Source organism: Talpa occidentalis, unplaced genomic scaffold (genome assembly GCF_014898055.3).
Source record: "Talpa occidentalis isolate TD23 unplaced genomic scaffold, MPIMG_talOcc4v2.1 talOcc4.6, whole genome shotgun sequence".
Lineage (NCBI taxonomy): Eukaryota > Metazoa > Chordata > Mammalia > Eulipotyphla > Talpidae > Talpa > Talpa occidentalis.
Window position 1 is genome coordinate 107,171,125 of NW_023604972.1, and position 18,022 is coordinate 107,189,146.

An 18,022-nucleotide genomic window follows, 5' to 3' on the forward strand; every position below is an offset into this window, starting at 1 on the left:
TACAAATAAAATATAAAAACTACATGAAAATATCTTAATATTTCATTTGTATTACAAATCAAATATAGGTCATGGGTAAATTTCTGTTTAGATTATCTTTATGCATACTTTAAATTTTATTTATCATATTTTAAATGTCAGCACTTAATTCTCTGTAGTGGCCAAATTCAATCCTGAAAGTAAGTTAGGAAAAGGTTAACACTGTTTGCCATCAGTAATAATATGTAACACAATAATATGTCCTAAGTGTGTCTTAAATGAATTCTTATGATTCTCTTAAATATACCTGCTACTCAATATAAAAAGTTGACTTACCCAACAGTGTATTTTGGTTCATATTCTCCTTAAATCCAAAAATCAAGGATAAAGTGAGATTATCTGAATTGTGTTTAATGTATAAGAAATAGAGAACACTCCAAAAATATTTCATTTCTTCCTTAATATTAAATCTAATAACTAGGAAACACTGGGAGGAAAGATGAAATTGTAATATTGGGAGCAATAAGGATACAAAAGAAAGAAAAGTGAAGCAAGCAAAAGTGGCTAGAAGAGAAGACAGGGGAATCATTTTAAGAATTTTTGCAGAAAGGGGGCCTCCCTGGTGATATAAGGGGTTAAGTCTCTCAACATACGAAATTATCAGCAGCCACTGCAGCACGAGTTCAATCCTGGCCAGGAAGCTAACCCACATGTGCTGCAGACCTCTCCTGTCTTACCTGCTGCTCCCCTCAGCAGTATATTTCAGTCAATATGCCTGTTCTGCTCCCTTCTCTGTCTCTGGAGAATCCTCTCACCATCACCCACCACACCTCTGGCCTACACCCTAGTTCTTTATGTGTAAATAAAATAAATCTTTTAAAAAAAGAATTTTTGCCAAAAGAAGTCAACAGCAAAGATACAGTAGATGCCTTAATTATTGAGACAAAAAGTGTTAATACCCATTATATTAAATATATATATATATATATTTAACTTGTAATAACTTTGAGTTTTTACCTTCTAGTGGTTTGGCAATCTGGTTACAATGGAATGGTGGAATGATCTTTGGCTCAACGAGGGTTTTGCAAACTACATGGAACTTGTCTCTGTTAGTGCTACATATCCAGAGCTACAGCTTGTAAGTTTACAATTTTATACGTCATACCATAAGTCCTAAGGAATCATCAATTTCCTATTACAATTTTCAGTAAATGTTAGAGGAAAAGCAATATACTATTGTGTCTTTGAACCTGTGGTGTTTTGTTCGATTTGTAAGATACATACTTATAATGGTTTGTCAGGGCTGCCCTGACAAAGCACCAAAGATTTGGTGGCCCAAACAATGGAAATTTATTTTCTCATAGTTCTGAAGGTGAGAAGTCCAAGATCAAGATGTAGGTAGGTTTGGTTTCTCCTGAGGTTTTACTCCTTAGCTAACAGATGGCGGCTGTGTCCTCACATGGTCTTTGTACCCACAAACCCTGGTGTCTCCCTAAAGGTCCAGATTTCCTCTTCTAATAAGTCAGGTTGGATTAGGGCCAACCCAAATGCATTCATTTTAATGCAATCCCTCTTTACAGGGCCTGTCTCCAAAAACAGTCCCATTCTGTGGTACTGTGAGCTGGGTACCTCAGATTCAAGTGTGAATTTGAGGTGTGGGAACATAATTTAGTCCACAACACAGATAATAGACTTGAAGGAGACATTGGGTCTTTTAAAGAGCAGTAAGCATAAGTTCTTTATCCAAAAACTGGTGGACAGAAAGTTCAAATAGCACAAATATATAGCTGCGTATATGAGGTGAAAGAAAAGAATATCACCATCTACATACCTCGTTATATGCATCTATAATATGCCTGCATGGCATCAGACAAGGTAAATGCTCATGACTATAGATCCATGCTCAGTTCTTGGCATTTAACTTCCACTGAGCGTGATTTCAAGTTTACTCCTTTAGCATTTCCAGAGGGCTTGTTTATATCCCCAAAATGTGTAAAAGATTTCTTCAAACTTGTCTTTTCTAATAAGCATAACGAGGTCTGAACATCACACATTAAGGCAGTTAACAAAGGTTAATTAGGTCTTTGGGGTGAACATGTATCGAATACAGTATAAACAGACATGGACTCAAAGTCAGTATCTTCTTATTTGCTACGTGCTGAATCCATGTTTATTTACAGTTTCACATATTCTCACTTGTAAAATGCATATAATGCACCTCCTTGAATGGTGTCGAAGGATTGGTGATGATGGTTGTAAGACACACAGCAATTGTTCAGTAGATGGGAGCCATTAAAAGTTTATTTCTGTAACGGGCTTGGTACATGGCAAATATTCATCCAATATCATAGTGAATGTTGGATTCAAATCTTTATGAAGTAGAGAATTGGTGAAAGGGAAATATATAAAGGGAAAGAAATATTGTGCAAGAATATTGATTGAATATTTACTTCTAAGAATATCTTTCTAAGTCAGCATGATTTCTATGGTTTTGAGGGTGTCAAATGGAATTGAAAAAATTTTCTCTCCTATTTAGGATGACTATTTTTTGGATGTGTGTTTTGAAGTAATTAGCAGAGATTCATTAAATTCATCCCGTCCTGTCTCCAATCAAGCAGAAACTCCTACTCAAATACATGAAATGTTTGATGCTGTTTCCTATAACAAGGTAGTGAATGCTATAACTAAAGGAAGCTCTACTTCAGTAAAAATAAACTGAGACCTGTAAAGTCAACAGTTTAAGAAGTTGTTTCCAGTTTACTGCTACATATTTCCTTTATTGTTTTACTTGCTGATCATTTTCCACACATTACACATGTTCTATAAAATTTAAGCTTTCTTTAAAATCACATCATGCTATATTTTCCTTATCTTCTTGTGTGTGTGTATGTGTATTTTTGTTTTATAGGGAGCTTGTATTTTGAATATGCTCAAGGATTTTCTGACTGGGGAGAAATTTCAGAGAGGAATTATTCACTACTTAAAGAAGTTCAGCTATAGAAATGCTAAGAACAATGATTTGTGGAGCAGTCTATCAAAAGTAAGTCATAAACTGGGTTATAGTAGACTATTGTTAAGCCTAAAATGTCACAGACCAGTTATGAACATTTATGAATACTCACATAGTCAGTCAACCAACACTTATTCCTCTTGCCACATTGCCAGGGTCCCTAGAAAACAGCTCTTTTCTTTGTCCCCTGGCACCACACTAAACCAGGATGCGACCCTGAGTTAGCCACGGGAGGTGAACATTTGGTCTCCTTTTCTTTGGCTCCCCTTTCATAGTTAATTCAATACTTTTATCTGCTCTTTTACCAAAATCTTTAATTTTTAATTCTTATGTAATCGTCTCTGCCTAAATTTTAAGGTTGAATTCTACTGGCTCAATTTTCCAATACTATTCTCTGCTGAGGGAAACACATCTTGTTCCCCATAGAAAGAAATCCTGCTCAATCCCTATTTTATCATACATTTGTTTCTAGAGCCTTTGTTACCTGAAACACTCTTTCTCCATTGCAGCAATTCAATTTATCTGTCTTTCCAGATCTAGCTATTTTACCTCCTCCTTACAGACTGCTTCAGACTTTACCAGTCTGTGTGGTTGCTGGCGGGATTCTCGTGGGAGATAACAAGGCCTTTGTAGGTCTGGGGTAACACTTGTGGGGTCCCAGAGAAGTCCTCAATGTCTCTGCTGGCTTGGGTAGGGACCAGTGTGTCTCATGAGGCCTCTGATTGCTCTGGCACCCTCTGCAGCATGGGTACAGGGTTTCACCAGTTTGAGTGGGCACTCATGGGGTCTCATAGAAAGTCAGGAAGTATCTTCCAGTCCGGGTGAATGCTGGCAGGGTCTTGTGGAAGGTTACTAGGTCTCTGGCCCTTCTGGCACCCCTCCCTGATGTGGGTCCAGGCTTTCACCAGTATGGGTAGGCACTGGTGTGGTTTCGCAGAAGCTCACAAGACCTCTTCTGTTCTGAGCAGGGACTATAGGATTCTTTAAGGCCAACTGTGAATGCCCCTATGTTAATCTTTATCATATCATGTTTATAACCATATAATAGGCATTATTATACCATTTTTAAATTTTTTTATTATATTTTTTACATCATTTTTCATTTTTGCACAATGTATGCATTTTCATCTTGGTTATATTCCCCATACAATTTCCACCCCCCTTATTTTGACCCTAATCCCTCCTCCCCTGACCCCCGTAGTGTGTCTCTGGCTTATAGTTGCTTGTTTTTTTTTTTTTTTAAAGATTTATTTATTTATTTATACAAGCACTGGGTACAGTCAGAAGCGCAGGAGGGTGAGAGAATTCACCAGAGCCAGAGTGGGGAGCAGAGCAGGCAGAAGGACCGAAGTACACTGCTGAGGGGAGCAGCGGGCGGCAGGAGAGGTCTGCACGCCATGTAGGACCCTCCTCTGGTGGTCAGGAGCAGCCGGGGATCGAACTGGCGCTGCAGAGGCTGCGGGCAGCTTCGCAACCCAGCGCTCAACCGCTGCGCCACCGGGGAGGCCCTATAGTTGCTTGTTGATTTTGATTTTTACTTTATTATAATTAGTCTTTTTCCTGATCCCTTATTTAGGTTTTCTAAATTCCTGCTATGAGTGAGACCATCCAGTCTTATACCATTTTTTTTTTTACAAATGGGAAAACTAATACTGAGGGAAAAATTTGCCCAAGGTCACATACTAAATGAGTGTGGAGTCATTAGTTAAAACCTGTATTCTGATTTTAAGTCCAGTATTCATTGCTTCAGTTGCATCACAGCTTCTCCTATTTATCAGGAAAGTCTCCTGTCTAACCCTCTCCTATAGTCCTAAAGTATTATTGATCCCTGATGCCAAATGAAACTGTGGTATAAAAGTGATAAATTCTTGAAGATATCTTACTCACCATTACATATCATTAATTTTCAGTCATGTCAATAGCAACTTGAGAATCAGAAGAATTATTTGTTATTTTTTACAATATCATTTAACAGCACTTAGGGAGCCTTAGTGAGTATATATGTCATATTTTTCATTTATAGTTAGAGCACAAGCACCTGGTTATTCAAAGGTCAGTTGCCAATTTGTGGATTAACTTAGGTCACATTTCAATTCCATTCATTTCAAGATATATTATTCACTTGCTATATACTACTGTGGTAGTCATTGAGAATACCCAAGTGAGGTGTTGCCCCCATTGCCAAGGAATTTGTGACGTGCTGGGGAAGGTTAGTAGGAGACTGAGTTGTCTACGTGCTAATAAGGGGCATAAGTAACATGAGCAATGAAAAAACAGAGTAGGATCTTTTCTAGGGGAAAATGAAGAAATAAAAGGAAAATTCAACAAAGTAAATCATCCCTAAGACAGTAATTCCATTTCTTTAGGAAGTGTAAATATTTTTATTTTATTTTATTTTTATTATTTTTTAAAGATTTTATTTATTTTTATACAAGAGCTAGGGTACAGGCCAGAGGCTCAGGAGGGTGAGAGGATTCAGGGAACAGAACAGGCAGACTGACAGAAATACATTGCTGAGGGGAGCAGCGGGCGAGACAGGAGAGGTCTGCTGCACCATGTGGGATTTTCGCCAGTGGCCGGGATTGAACCAGCACTGCAGAGGCTGCGGACAGCTCCACAGTGTGGCGCTGAACCCACTGCACCAGTGAGGAGGCCCAGAAGTGTAAATATTTTTAGATGAAAAGTTAATTCATCCCAATCTTGTCATGATCAGAGAATTCATGAAAATGAAAAGGCCTCTTCACAGTGACCCTAGGAAGTACCCCCAAAGCTACTCATATATATAAAACAAGAAGAGTAAATTTGGGTTATTTTCTAGGCTCACTGGGAAGATGCCTTTTATTTTCTCAAATTGCTAAGCTTGTTTCCATATCTAGATGAATTAAATTTTCATATAGTTATGCTAATAAATGGCTGCACTTAAGTCTAATATTCATATTCAGCCAACTGTCAGTGCCTAATGACAGTGCTCTTTTTACTCTTGTTTTTATAGAGTTGTTTAGAAGGCGATTTGACATCTGGTGGATTTTGTTATTCTGATTCCAAGACAACAAGCAACACAGTAAGTATCCAAAGGGACTTACAGAGTAGAGGAACCCGGGCATGTCACCAGATCCCATGTAAGTGTGGCATGTAAAGAAGCTCAGCTGTCCCTTTAAATAACTGGAGAGGAAGAGGGACTCCACAACTTTCCTTGAAACAGAGCTGCCTAGAGAAGGAAGGTTAGGGCCATTCAGTGGATGATGTTGTTACTATTATAATTTTATTGCTATAACTCAGCTTTCCCACAGCCCAATGCCAGCTAAAAATATCTCAGCTCAAAATTCTTCTGAGTGGTTCCTGCTGCATTGGCATTCTCTAGGCTTGAAAAGTGCCAAACCAAACATGTTGTTAGGTTTGGAAACAGAGTGAATGGCTTTCTTAAGCCTTTGTCTTTTTGTTTCTCTCTGGGATATAATTGAAATACTTTAGGAAAAGGACAAAAAATCATTTAAAAAAAGACAAATTTAAAGAAAAAGAGTTATAAGTTGTGGCTTTTAGAGGAATATTCAGCACCACCCACTGACCAGAAATCCAAACTCTAAGTTAGGAAGCTAAAGGTTTTATTTTCCAGTCATTGTACCTCTAGTGATATAATATTGCTCTGCTGAAATATGTAAAGCTTCCCCAAAGACATTTCCCTCCTCAGTCCCCAGGATTCCACAGTTGTTAAATGGAGAGGTTTTTTTTTTCTTTTGTTTTAAGGATCAGAAGGGAGCCTCTAGTCAAGCTCTTCCTGTTGGGTTAATGGTTCCTGCCATGTGCTAACACTCAAGCTCTCACACCCTCCTTCAGGTACTTTGCAGAGAGCAGCCCTGGGGTCAGCCTGAGTTCTCCTTTCTTCCTCCCCAAGCCTAAGGAGGTCAAAGTTTCTGCTCTTTGATTTCTCTCTTCTGTCACTTGTCATTTCAGCTCAGTTTTTTAGGAGAACATGTGGAGGTCAAAGAGATGATGACTACCTGGACTCTCCAGAAAGGAATCCCCGTGGTGGTGGTTAAACGAGAAGGCACTTTCCTCCAAGTACAACAGGAGCGCTTCCTGAAGGGGGTTTTCAAAGAGGACCCTGAATGGGGGGCCCTGCAGGAAAGGTGACCAATTTTCTTCTCTCATTTGGTTTCCCTCCTCTCGATTTGCTCATTATTTAACTAGTTTTCTATTAGCTTCTCTGGCAACTTGGTGGGATACCATTTCTACATCGAACTCCAAGGTCTGCATCTATCTTGATCTAAGCTAAGTCTTTAACAGATTTGAAGAGTTTCAGGAGGTGCAGATTGCATTGTTCAGCAGCCCTAGTTTTAGTAATTCTATTGCTGCCTTTTGAGCCCCGGTGCTGATGCAGAGGGTGATTGGTTACATTTCTTTTGTAATTTACCCTGACTCTTCAATATGACATTTCTTGGCTCTAAAAAGTGACAGGTCCATATCTAGGAAGTGTTATGACATCTAAACATCTTATCACAAGAGAAAAGATATTCCCTGTGTGATAAATTTGATGCAAAGACCTCCTGTTGCCTTTTGTTATTCAGTAGTAGACTAGAAATGTAATGTCTTCAAACATATGATGTTCTTGGTAATAATGAAAACAAATCCAATTAATCATACTGTCATCTTATTTACCAACCCATCCTGAGAAAACTTGTTAAAGGCTTTCCTGAAATCGAGAAACACTACATTGTTCATATTTCTCTCATCTTTTATTAGTCCTATCAGTAAGATAAATGAAGCTATTTAAAATGTAATAATGCAAGTAAATCTGTGCTAGTACTTATGATTATTTTTCCTTAGAAAGACAGGATCTAGTGTCTAATGACAATTCTAGAATTTTTCTGAGAAGCACAAAGCAAATTCAAGGTCTGTGTTTCCATTTATTTCACCAGGTACCTATTTCCAATCTAACAGCAGCTCTTACACCATTTTCTATGCACACACCCTTCTATTTTTCTGTAGGTCCTTTTGAAGTTTGAACCTCAGAGAACTCAGACTATTTGTAACTTGGCAACTCAGCCTGGAAAATTTAATGTTTGATTCATTACTGGCAAAGCAGGACTTACCATTTTGAAACTTACCAAAATGTCACAAGAGAGTTGACTAGTATGCATGGCCCAGAATAACAAATTTGTGTCATAATGATCTTTCTCCTCTATCTGCTCTGATCTGTTTTGATTGCTATTATAAAATTATTACCCTCTGATTCATATCTGTCCAAACTCATGAAATGCTACTGACTCTGTCTTTATTCCTAGGTATGTTTATCCGGAAAAATCCCTTTCCTTCTAGAGTCAAGATTCCATGCAGGAATCTCAATCCATTATGTTATAGCAATATCTATGTTTCTATTTTTACTTTTTTGTATAAATACTTCAATTGCTTTGTTCATTATCTGAGCTCTGTGGATTAGCAGATTATTTCTGCTGACCCTTTATGATAGAGAGTTCATGTACATTGTTTACTTCATTAATTTATATTTTTCCAGAGAATTAATGGGTGCTTCCTCAATTACTTTTCCTTCTGGTTTATATCTGTTCGTGTTATCAGGGACATGATTTTACCTGTGTAGGCTTATTACAGCTAATATGGACTGATGTAATAGAAGTGAATTTTAGAAGCTACTAGAAAGTTAGAATAAAAGGGCCATTTTCTGCTTACCATAGTAGGACAATTGAAAAAAGATGGAGGCAGTTTCACCTAATCCATTCTGCTTTTCTGTTCCCTGAATTTGGCCGACCTGAAGATCTCAGTCTGTAGTATTGTTAACTGCTTACTCATAGTCACTCACAGTTGCGGGGTGGATGTGTGTTGTTTTACTGAACAAAAGGGTAAGTGGGAAATTATACTGAAGTAAGAGCCTTACCTCTTAAGCTTTTCCTACCACTTTGGTTTAGTTATTTGAATTAGTATTAGGCTGTCAGTTTTTGGAAATGTGAAAGGAAGATTATATGTTTTGTTTTGTTTTTTATTTTACTTAGAAGAAAACAGAATTTGTTGTGGTATGAGATTTGGAGATCAGATGGCCCAGGTAATTGTGACAGTTCAACTAGATATATATTGCTGGACCTTCATCATCATCATGGAAGAATTTTGCATACTCAAGGATCTGTTAGTCTAAGCTATAAAATTTATAAGGCTATGTCTGACATTGTGACGTATAACTATTCATTTAATCTGTAATGTTCTTCCTAACACAGTTATCTATGGCATATCCCATTGACCTACTCCACCAGTGCCTCTGATGAGATTCACAGACATGTTCTTAAATCAAAGACAGGTAATGATCTAATTAGCCGAATAGGTGTTTTCCAATGTTGAAATTAAACATGTTCTGGACTACTTGGAGGAAAGATAGTGTAAGTCAGTCTAATAATAAAAGATTAAAATCTTCTAATAATTAAAAGAGTAAAAGATTTGGTAAGTTCTCATTTATCCATACACAACTACTAAAAGAATCCTACAGCTAGAAAGCCTGGATTTTTCATTCAGTGGGAATTTATGTGCTTCTAGCATTTAGATATAGGTTTGTACTTATATCAAGAAATGATGGCATACTATCTTATTTCTTCTTATGTCTTTTAATACTTACAATCCAGCTCTTACACCACAAGGGAAAAAAAGTATAGTGAAACAACATGCACATTGGAATTGATTCAAATCCTCACTCTATCATCCATTGGATGTAAAGAAAATTTCTGAATTCTTCCTGAACTTCCATTTTCTTCTCTTATGTTGACTGGGGACTACATCTCATAGTGTTATTGAGAGAATATGATAATTATAATTTTTTTTACCACTTTGTATAGTGTCTGTTGTATTGAAAAGGCATAATGTAATACTTCCCTAAAATTTGAGAGGGTTTTCATCAGAATGTCATGTCCTCCCTATAGTCTTTAATTTCACCTAAATAAAGACTGAATAAATGAGTCATTTCCATATACATATTTTTGTAACCAATAACTAAACCATGAGCTAAGGCTGCAGTAAGTCAGATCAAATTCCTGTCATGCTCATCATCTGACTTACTGAACACATGCATACCTCTTAGAACCTATACACTGTTTTTGAGAACAAATTTAACTATCCTTTCCTGTAAGTTTATTTATTCATTTAATAAAACCATCTTTCTCCAAAGAAACCACCCAATGGACTATTAAAATTAATAGCATGATTCTTCTAAAACTTTGTCTTCCTATTGATTTATCAGTAATAGTTTAGAAACTAAAGGTTTGGTAGATGTTCCTAGTTTGTCTGCTGATAATGAAATGTCTCTGTCGACTTTCTCTTCTTAGATATTCTGGATTTACCTGAAAAGACCAGTTGGGTGAAATTCAATGTGGATGCAAATGGCTACTACATTGTTCACTATGAGGGTCATGGATGGGACCAGCTCATTATACAGTTGAATCAGAACCATACACTTTTCAGACCGAAGGACAGAGTAGGTCTGATTCATGATGCATTTCAGCTAGTAAGGTAATACAAAATTTAATCTGATTTCATTAGGAAATGACTAATCCATAACAAGATATGCTGGATTTCAAAATCAAATCTTCTGGGTTGGTCATGCATATGATATGGATCTGAATGGAGGTAAAATACTGGTCACTAGGCCAAAGTGTACACACTGATAAGGTATTTTGGACCATGTAGTGTTTTAAAATTTAATCCAACCTTTTAAAAGGTAGAAAATTTACATAAACATTCTAACTGCTGGGGTCTCTTTAAACATGAGAAGATTTGGAAATTGTAAGTCTTCTTTTCCACAGGGAAACTGAAGGGTGCTGTGAGCAGAGTCCCCTTTAAGCCAGGCCTGCTCTCTCATGCACCTGCATCCCAAATTGTTCACAAAAGTGACCCATTTCACTTACTTAGGATGAACTCCCTAGCCATTTAAAAAAAAAAACTTTTGATGTCAAATTTAAAATTTGTTTATACTAGTAGCTTGCTGTTTTACCAAAAATCTATGTAATCTGTCAAACCAAAAGTATAAATACAATCTTAACCTTTTCATTTTCAATGAGTTATTAGCCTAGTGCATAGCCCATTCATTATTTTGTTTACATGAGAAATCAATAGGAAATGGATAGGAAATGAAAGAGGAATTGGCTGCTTATATTTGTTCTCCTTTGGCCTTTCCTGAGAGGCAAATATTTTCCTTTCTTTTTCACTTATCATCAACAGAAAATTATGCAGAATAAATCAGGTCACAAACTTACCAATGTGGGGGAGGAAATTGGGGTTAAGGTAGAATATTATGTATCGTAAGATTTCCTATTCTGAGAATTATTGTAATGTACTAATTTTTATTCACTGTGATATGTATTTCCTTTCAGATGCTTATTTAATGAGTGAAAGTAACTAGCAGGACATCTCTCAGGCAAAGCTTCTCTGTAATGCAAAATTTCCTTGTTAGAAAAAGGAGAGGAAAAAGGAGAGGATTGAGATCTTAATCCTCAGTCTCATAGGTCTAAGGAACATCTTGGTGGCAAAGCACATCAGAAACCAGGATTAAGAATAACACTCTTCTATGCATGAGTGGTACATGATAGACTAGAGAAGTAGGCTATTGTTAGTTGATGGAGGTTTGTCTGCTTAAATGACAAACTCTGAGTACATTACAGAGTAAGTAGATTAAAAATATAAGACTAGGAAGAATGAAGAATACTGACAACTCAGCAAATAACAATCAGTTTCAGGTTCCCCTCACTATCCAAAAGTAGGGTGTTCCCTGTGAAAATGTTTGTAAGTAGAACTGGTGCAAAGTGAAAAAGCAGTTGCTATTCACTTACATGGAATTTTTTTTCAAGAAAGTTTTTCTCTTTTTTTTGGTTAATTTTTATTTATGCATACAAGAACTGGGGTGTAGGCCATAGGTTTGGGGTTGGGGAGGCAGGGAAAGGATTCACCAGAGACAGAGTGGGGAGCAGAACAGGCAGATCTACTGAAATACACTGCTGAGGGGAGCAACGGGCCATTCAGGAGAGGTCTGCTGTGCCATGTGGGTTGCTCCCTGACTGGGGATCGAGCTCCTTTCGCAGTGACTGGAGATAACTTGATAGCTCTGAGACTTTAACGTCTGGGCCACCAGGGAGGATCTGGAATTTTTTTTTATAGTTCCCAGCCCCTAAAATAGCATATCAAATCATACTAAATAGCACACAATCTAAGATAACACTAACATACAGTTAAAACGAGAGTGATAAATGCACAAACTGTATAAAGTAGTTCTGGGGAAGGAGCTTGGCATTCTCACTGTGCTGGGTACATGCAGCCTCTATAGTGACTGCTACAAGGCAAATGAAGACTTTTCACTTTTTGGCTTTTGTTGTAAGAGGGGAAAAAAAAATCCTCTTGACTTTCTTTCAGTTACTTAAAAAGGTACTAATGTAGGTCTTTCATTAAGTGAAGTGATATATTTCAACCTTTAAAAAGTAGGGACTACCTATAGTTGAAAGTTTTTGGTTTTTGTTTTGCTATTTCTGGCTTATAAATTTATGGGTAGTCTATAATTAAATGAAAGAAGCCCTATGATTATTGATACAACAGTGAAAAACCATCTTTTCTTTACTTTGCACAAGTTAATGAATCTAAGGTACAAAATTTCATTTAAAACAGATGAATTCAAGTATTACCTCTTCAATTACTTAACTGTTTTAAGCCTATTTTTTTTATTCTTTTAAATTCCAGTAATGATAATATATATCATTACAGGGTTGTTTTGAGGATTGCTAAGATAATGCGGATAAACCACTGAGTATTGTACCTGGTCAATAAATTTCAACTGTTAGTGTTACTAGTATTACATAATAAACATTGTCTTAAAAATCTCATGTTGAGTAGGGAGATGAGACAACATAGAAAACTGCATTTCAAATAGTGAGAAGCTGCAAAAAAGCAGAATGTGACTTTGTATATTATTATGTTTGCAATTACAGTGGGAAAAAAAATAAGTTAGTGTTGGGGGGAAAAAACAGAAATATTCCAAAGGCTATTAGTGAATGTGTAGGGTAGTGAAATGATGATTCTTTCCTTCCTTTTCTCTGATTTCCAATTGTTTTGTAATTTGTTTATATTATTTTTACATTAAAAGTAACTTCATAAGAAAAAAAAAGTAACTGCATAAGGAAACAATTTAAAACTCTCATATTAGATTTAAATATGTTTACCTGCTACTCTTCCTCCATAATACATGTTTCTTTCCTGCCAAAGTTGTGAAATATCTACTTAAGAGTTAAAGGAAGTAATCAGTGGTCACACATGGTTTGGAGACAAAATTTGACCCAGGCATAGATATTTATTTTAATTTGGTTTTCATACTTTTAAAATATAATTTAAGACTTGGATTTCATCTGAGTTGAGCAGAATTAAAATGACAAGTTTAATTTTATTACAGAAAAATTGTTTGTTTTCTTTAGTAAATCTTAACTTTATTTAGTACCACATCTTAAGTTGATTCCTTAGGAATATGGTTTCTTTTTTTTCCTTCTTCACAAAATGCCACTTAGCTGAGACTGTATTCAAATAAGTAGATATAGATTTTTTTCTTTTGGGCTGAAATGTATGTTTACACATGTGTTTAATCTTTAAACAAACATTGACATAACATTTTGTACATTGATTGAAGCATAGGGGCAGGTGGTAAGAAGCTGTATTTTAAACAATAGCTATTGTATATAAAAAGAAGAGTCCTTTTTTAAAATGAATATTATGATTAAATTTTTTCCAAGTTGACAAATATAAAGGTTTCTAATAATAGCACTGGTTTTAGTTAGAAATAAATTAGGCTGGGCAAAAAGAAAAAACAGGATTAACATGAATTTTGTGAGTTAAAATATTTTAAAATTGTGAACCTCAAATATAATATACAATTTCTTCCTGTTGCTGATCCACTAATGTATCAACTGTACAATATTTTATACATAACCCATGTGGGAAGGAATAATGACATGTTATGGATTTGTTCCCTAAAATATAGCAGGCTGGGGCCTCCCCAGTGGCGCAGCGGTTGAGCGCCGGGTTGCGAAGCTGCCCACAGCCTCTGCAGCGCTGGTTCAATCCCCAGCTGCACCCCAGCCACCAGAGGAGGGTCCCACATGGCGCACAGAGCTCTCCTGCCGCCCGCTGCTCCCCTCAGCAGTGTACTTCGGTCCTTCTGCCTGCTCTGCTCCCTGCTCTGGCTCTGGTGAATTCTCTCACCCTCCCACGCTTCTGACTGTACCCAGTGCTTGTATAAATAAATAAATAAATCTTTAAAAAAATATATATATATATAGCAGGCTATGGAATCATAGAGCACCTGGTCCTGTCCTTGGTATTCACATGAAATTTTTGAAAAATTTTCCATAAGTCTGTTTTAAAGTAGTATTACATTGTGACCAAGAAGCACAAATTCACAATATAAGTTGTTTCTTTTTAATTTCACTTCTTTCTAATCTCAGTCCCTCTTTAAAAAAGAATTAAAATATTTTATTTATTTATTTGTAATTGAAGTAATATTTGTATTACCCCCATCATGTTAAAATATTTTAAAACCCAGAGGAATTATGACATTATGTTAATGAAAAATTCAACAGAGACATCATTTGTTCTGGAATCTGTTTCCATATTAAACTATTACACTTCACCTGGGAATTTGTTGCTGGCGAGAATGGCTTAGATATCCTGTAGGACCCAGGCACTCTCTTGTGAAGGCCACTAGACAAAACCAATGCAATGGTTTATTTTCTCTCTAGAAAGACCCTAACACTTTGCTATTCTGAATAATAGCTTTGTTGTTTGTTCTTCTTATTAAAAGAAAATGTAGAGAAGGCATATAATTTTAAATCTAGATAGGAGGGAAATACTTGTTTTGTCCTTCCAACAATAATGGCTGCTTCCTTTAGGCTCCAGGAGTGACATCAAAAAAAGAAAAATCCTGGCACCTGTCCTTAAAGTTCCAAATCCACTTGGAGAACTAATTCAAACCCACAAATGAAACAATTAGAGAATGACATATGTGAAAATTTTACTTTTATTTGGTACTAAATGATATCAGCTCACATTTCATTTATAGATCTCTTACTGTGCGTCACTTTTATTAATTTATTAATTCTTAGAGCAATAGAAGATACTATTATCCTAATTGCATAGGGGGAGCAACTGAGGCACAGAAAGGTTAGGTGGTTTTTCTGAGATCACACAGCTAGTCAGTGGTAAAACAAGGATTTAAACCAATTGACCTGGAAATAATGAACTGTTCTTGGTATTGCTTCAATATTAATAATCTTACTATATTTCAATATTAATAAAATGAAAAACTGTAAGGTAAGTACAAACTTCTGACATATGTTTACAATTCAGTGCAGGAAGGTTGACATTAGACAAAGCCCTTGACCTGACTCGCTACCTCCAACATGAAAGAAGTGTTCCTGCACTTCTCAAAGGACTGGGATACTTAGAGTTGTTTTACCACATGACAGAGAGACGGAATATTTCAGATGTCACTGAAAATCTCAAGGTTTGTGTTACTTTCAGAAAATTCATTAAGTAAATACACATTCTGGAGGATCAGTGAGACTTGGTTTGTTTTGATTGAACTGTTGGGGTGAACTGTTTGAGGAGCTGAGGATACTGGCTGATGGCACAGTTAATATCCCTGCACCTAATGTCTGAGTCCCCTGGCTCCTTGTCATCTCCATCTTAAGAGCGAGGTGCCAGGATCTGGAGCAAAATATCCCTCCTGAGGTGATTTTATCTTTATCAATTGATATTGCCCTCTGAAAGGAAATTTAATCATATGTTTTAATGCAGAAACTAACTCTTTAAGTATGGTGGGTGGGGGGCAGAAAGAGAGCTATTAAGATAAATAGTTCTGTTCACGTACACAGTTTAGAGTTCAGCCCTTTCAGTTGGATGAATAAGAGCTGTGGTAACTAAATTTAGCCTCTCTGCAAACCATCCTGTGCTTTCTGCAGCATTACCTTCTCCGGTATTTTAAGCCCGTGATTGACACGCAAAGCTGGAGCGATGAGGGCTCCATCTGGGACAGGACACTTCGTTCGACTCTCTTGAACCTGGCCTGTTACCTGAATCATGCTCCCTGCATCCAGAAGGCGACTGAACTCTTCTCTCAGTGGATGGAATCCAGTGGAAAATTAAAGTAGATATAGACTTCTGTTCTCTCCTTTGTTCCTTTAACTTTGATGTTATAGCCTTTGATCAAGCAAGACATTAGATCTAAAACCTTTTAGTGAGGACAGAAAATAAAAACCATGCTGGGAATTATATACCCATGTGTCATGCTCCCACATAGAAAGTGCTCAACAGATTTTAGTGGGAAGTAAGTTTTAGGTCCCTATAGGGGGAAGCTAATAAACAATGACAGGGGAACAGGAAAAAAAAAAAGGGTGGAAGTAGGGGAGACCAAGCTCCAAAAGCGATGCCTTTTAAAGATAAAGAGAAGTTTGAAGAAACAGTGTAAAATATACATGAAACTAAAACACCAGCAATCATTTGTGAAACTTACAAAAATAAATATGGTAGTACTTTAAAAAAAAGTTCACTTTCTCATTGACAAATACCACAGGCTAAACCTTGGCCACAAGTTTCACCTTTGATGAGAAATGGGTGATTTGGAATATCTACAGGCTGTGTATGGTGGCAAAATTGACTCTGGTGGCTATTATTTTTAATTTTTATTTTGATTGAGGTAATATTGGTTTACAATGCTACGTAGGCTTTGGATGTAGAATTTCTTATATGTAAATATCACACCACTTTTTTAAATAGAAGAAAAATTCATAATTTCAGTACCCTGTAATATAAAGGTATAATATAATAGTGTCAATTTTTCCTGTGCCAAATTAGTATGATATGCCATCATAATTTCCATGTAAGTAAATCTTAGTGAGCTTTTTGAAATCCTTGCTTGAATTCTTTTTTAAAAAGTAATTCTAGTTTCTACTTTGGGGGCTTTTCTGCTCAAGGAGATTATAAGGCAAGAAACTGATTTTAGAAATGATATCTTTTAACTATTATTATCTTCTTTTTTCATATTTAATTGGGTAGTATGAGTCAGGCTAAAAGTATACATCCTACTGTCCTATAACAAAAAAGAAGGATATTCCATTTTTAAGCTAATTACAGGAGGGATGACAGACCTACAGTAACTATCTACGGTAAACAGGATGGTTCAACATGTTGAATAGGATGTTATGCCTCTAAAAATAATCTGGAAAATATTTGCTTATACTGTGATTCGGAATATATAATTAAATATAGGTTTTCCACTAGACTCCAAAACTGATAGTAGTTATCCTAATGAGGAATTATCTTACAGAGATTAATTGATTACTTCATTAATTAATCAAAAAATAATTCTTTGCATATTACTTCTGTGCCCAGAGCTACTGTAGGGAGTAACAAACAACTATGTGTCATACCGTCAAACAACTTAAAATATATGACTATCAATTTTCATAAATGTATGTGGTGAACTACACAAAAATCAAAACAATGTGGATTATAATTGACTATATTTATACACATTTATATGGTATAGTAAATAGCATAAGCATTATCATAGGTTTAAATTCCATCTTCAAAATGTCTAGTTATGTCACTTCATGTAATTTACTTAAACTTTTGCAGTTTTATTTCCACTTAAAAACAGTAAGGTATCTCATTGCATACCTTGATAGTTAAATAAAATGTGCAGGCACTAGTACAATCCCCACCATGTGGTATGAATAATTTTGTATTTGCATAAATGCAAATTTCCTGCCCTGTCTTTACTTCCTCTATTGGGTTTCTTCTGAGTCATCAGTGTGAATACCAGTTATTATCTATCTAACAATACTTGGAATTAAAAATCAAAGACCAAGTTAGAATCAAAAGTAGTTAATATCCTGTAGGAAAATAAAACCACCCAAACTTAGTGTTTTCTTTAAGTGGACAGAAAATAATCTTATTGCATCTTATCTGCTTTTCAGAATTATAAATGACTGAATGCTAAGTAATTAGTGC

At 36.1% G+C, this 18,022-nt stretch overlaps 1 protein-coding gene across 3 annotated transcripts in view; it reads left to right on the forward strand.

Annotated features, from left to right (window-relative positions):
• The window catches only part of ERAP2 (endoplasmic reticulum aminopeptidase 2), a 43,759-nt gene that overhangs the window by 18,263 nt on the left and 7,474 nt on the right, over positions 1–18,022 (forward strand). For all 3 annotated transcript variants that reach the window (XM_037530053.2, XM_037530052.2, XM_037530054.2), the window contains exons 7-15: positions 1,004–1,117; positions 2,516–2,647; positions 2,888–3,019; positions 5,982–6,050; positions 6,941–7,116; positions 9,214–9,293; positions 10,309–10,492; positions 15,359–15,515; positions 15,973–16,157. In XM_037530053.2, the coding sequence (XP_037385950.1) occupies positions 1,004–1,117; positions 2,516–2,647; positions 2,888–3,019; positions 5,982–6,050; positions 6,941–7,116; positions 9,214–9,293; positions 10,309–10,492; positions 15,359–15,515; positions 15,973–16,157 (1,229 nt within the window). The remainder of the gene's footprint in view (positions 1–1,003; positions 1,118–2,515; positions 2,648–2,887; positions 3,020–5,981; positions 6,051–6,940; positions 7,117–9,213; positions 9,294–10,308; positions 10,493–15,358; positions 15,516–15,972; positions 16,158–18,022) is intronic.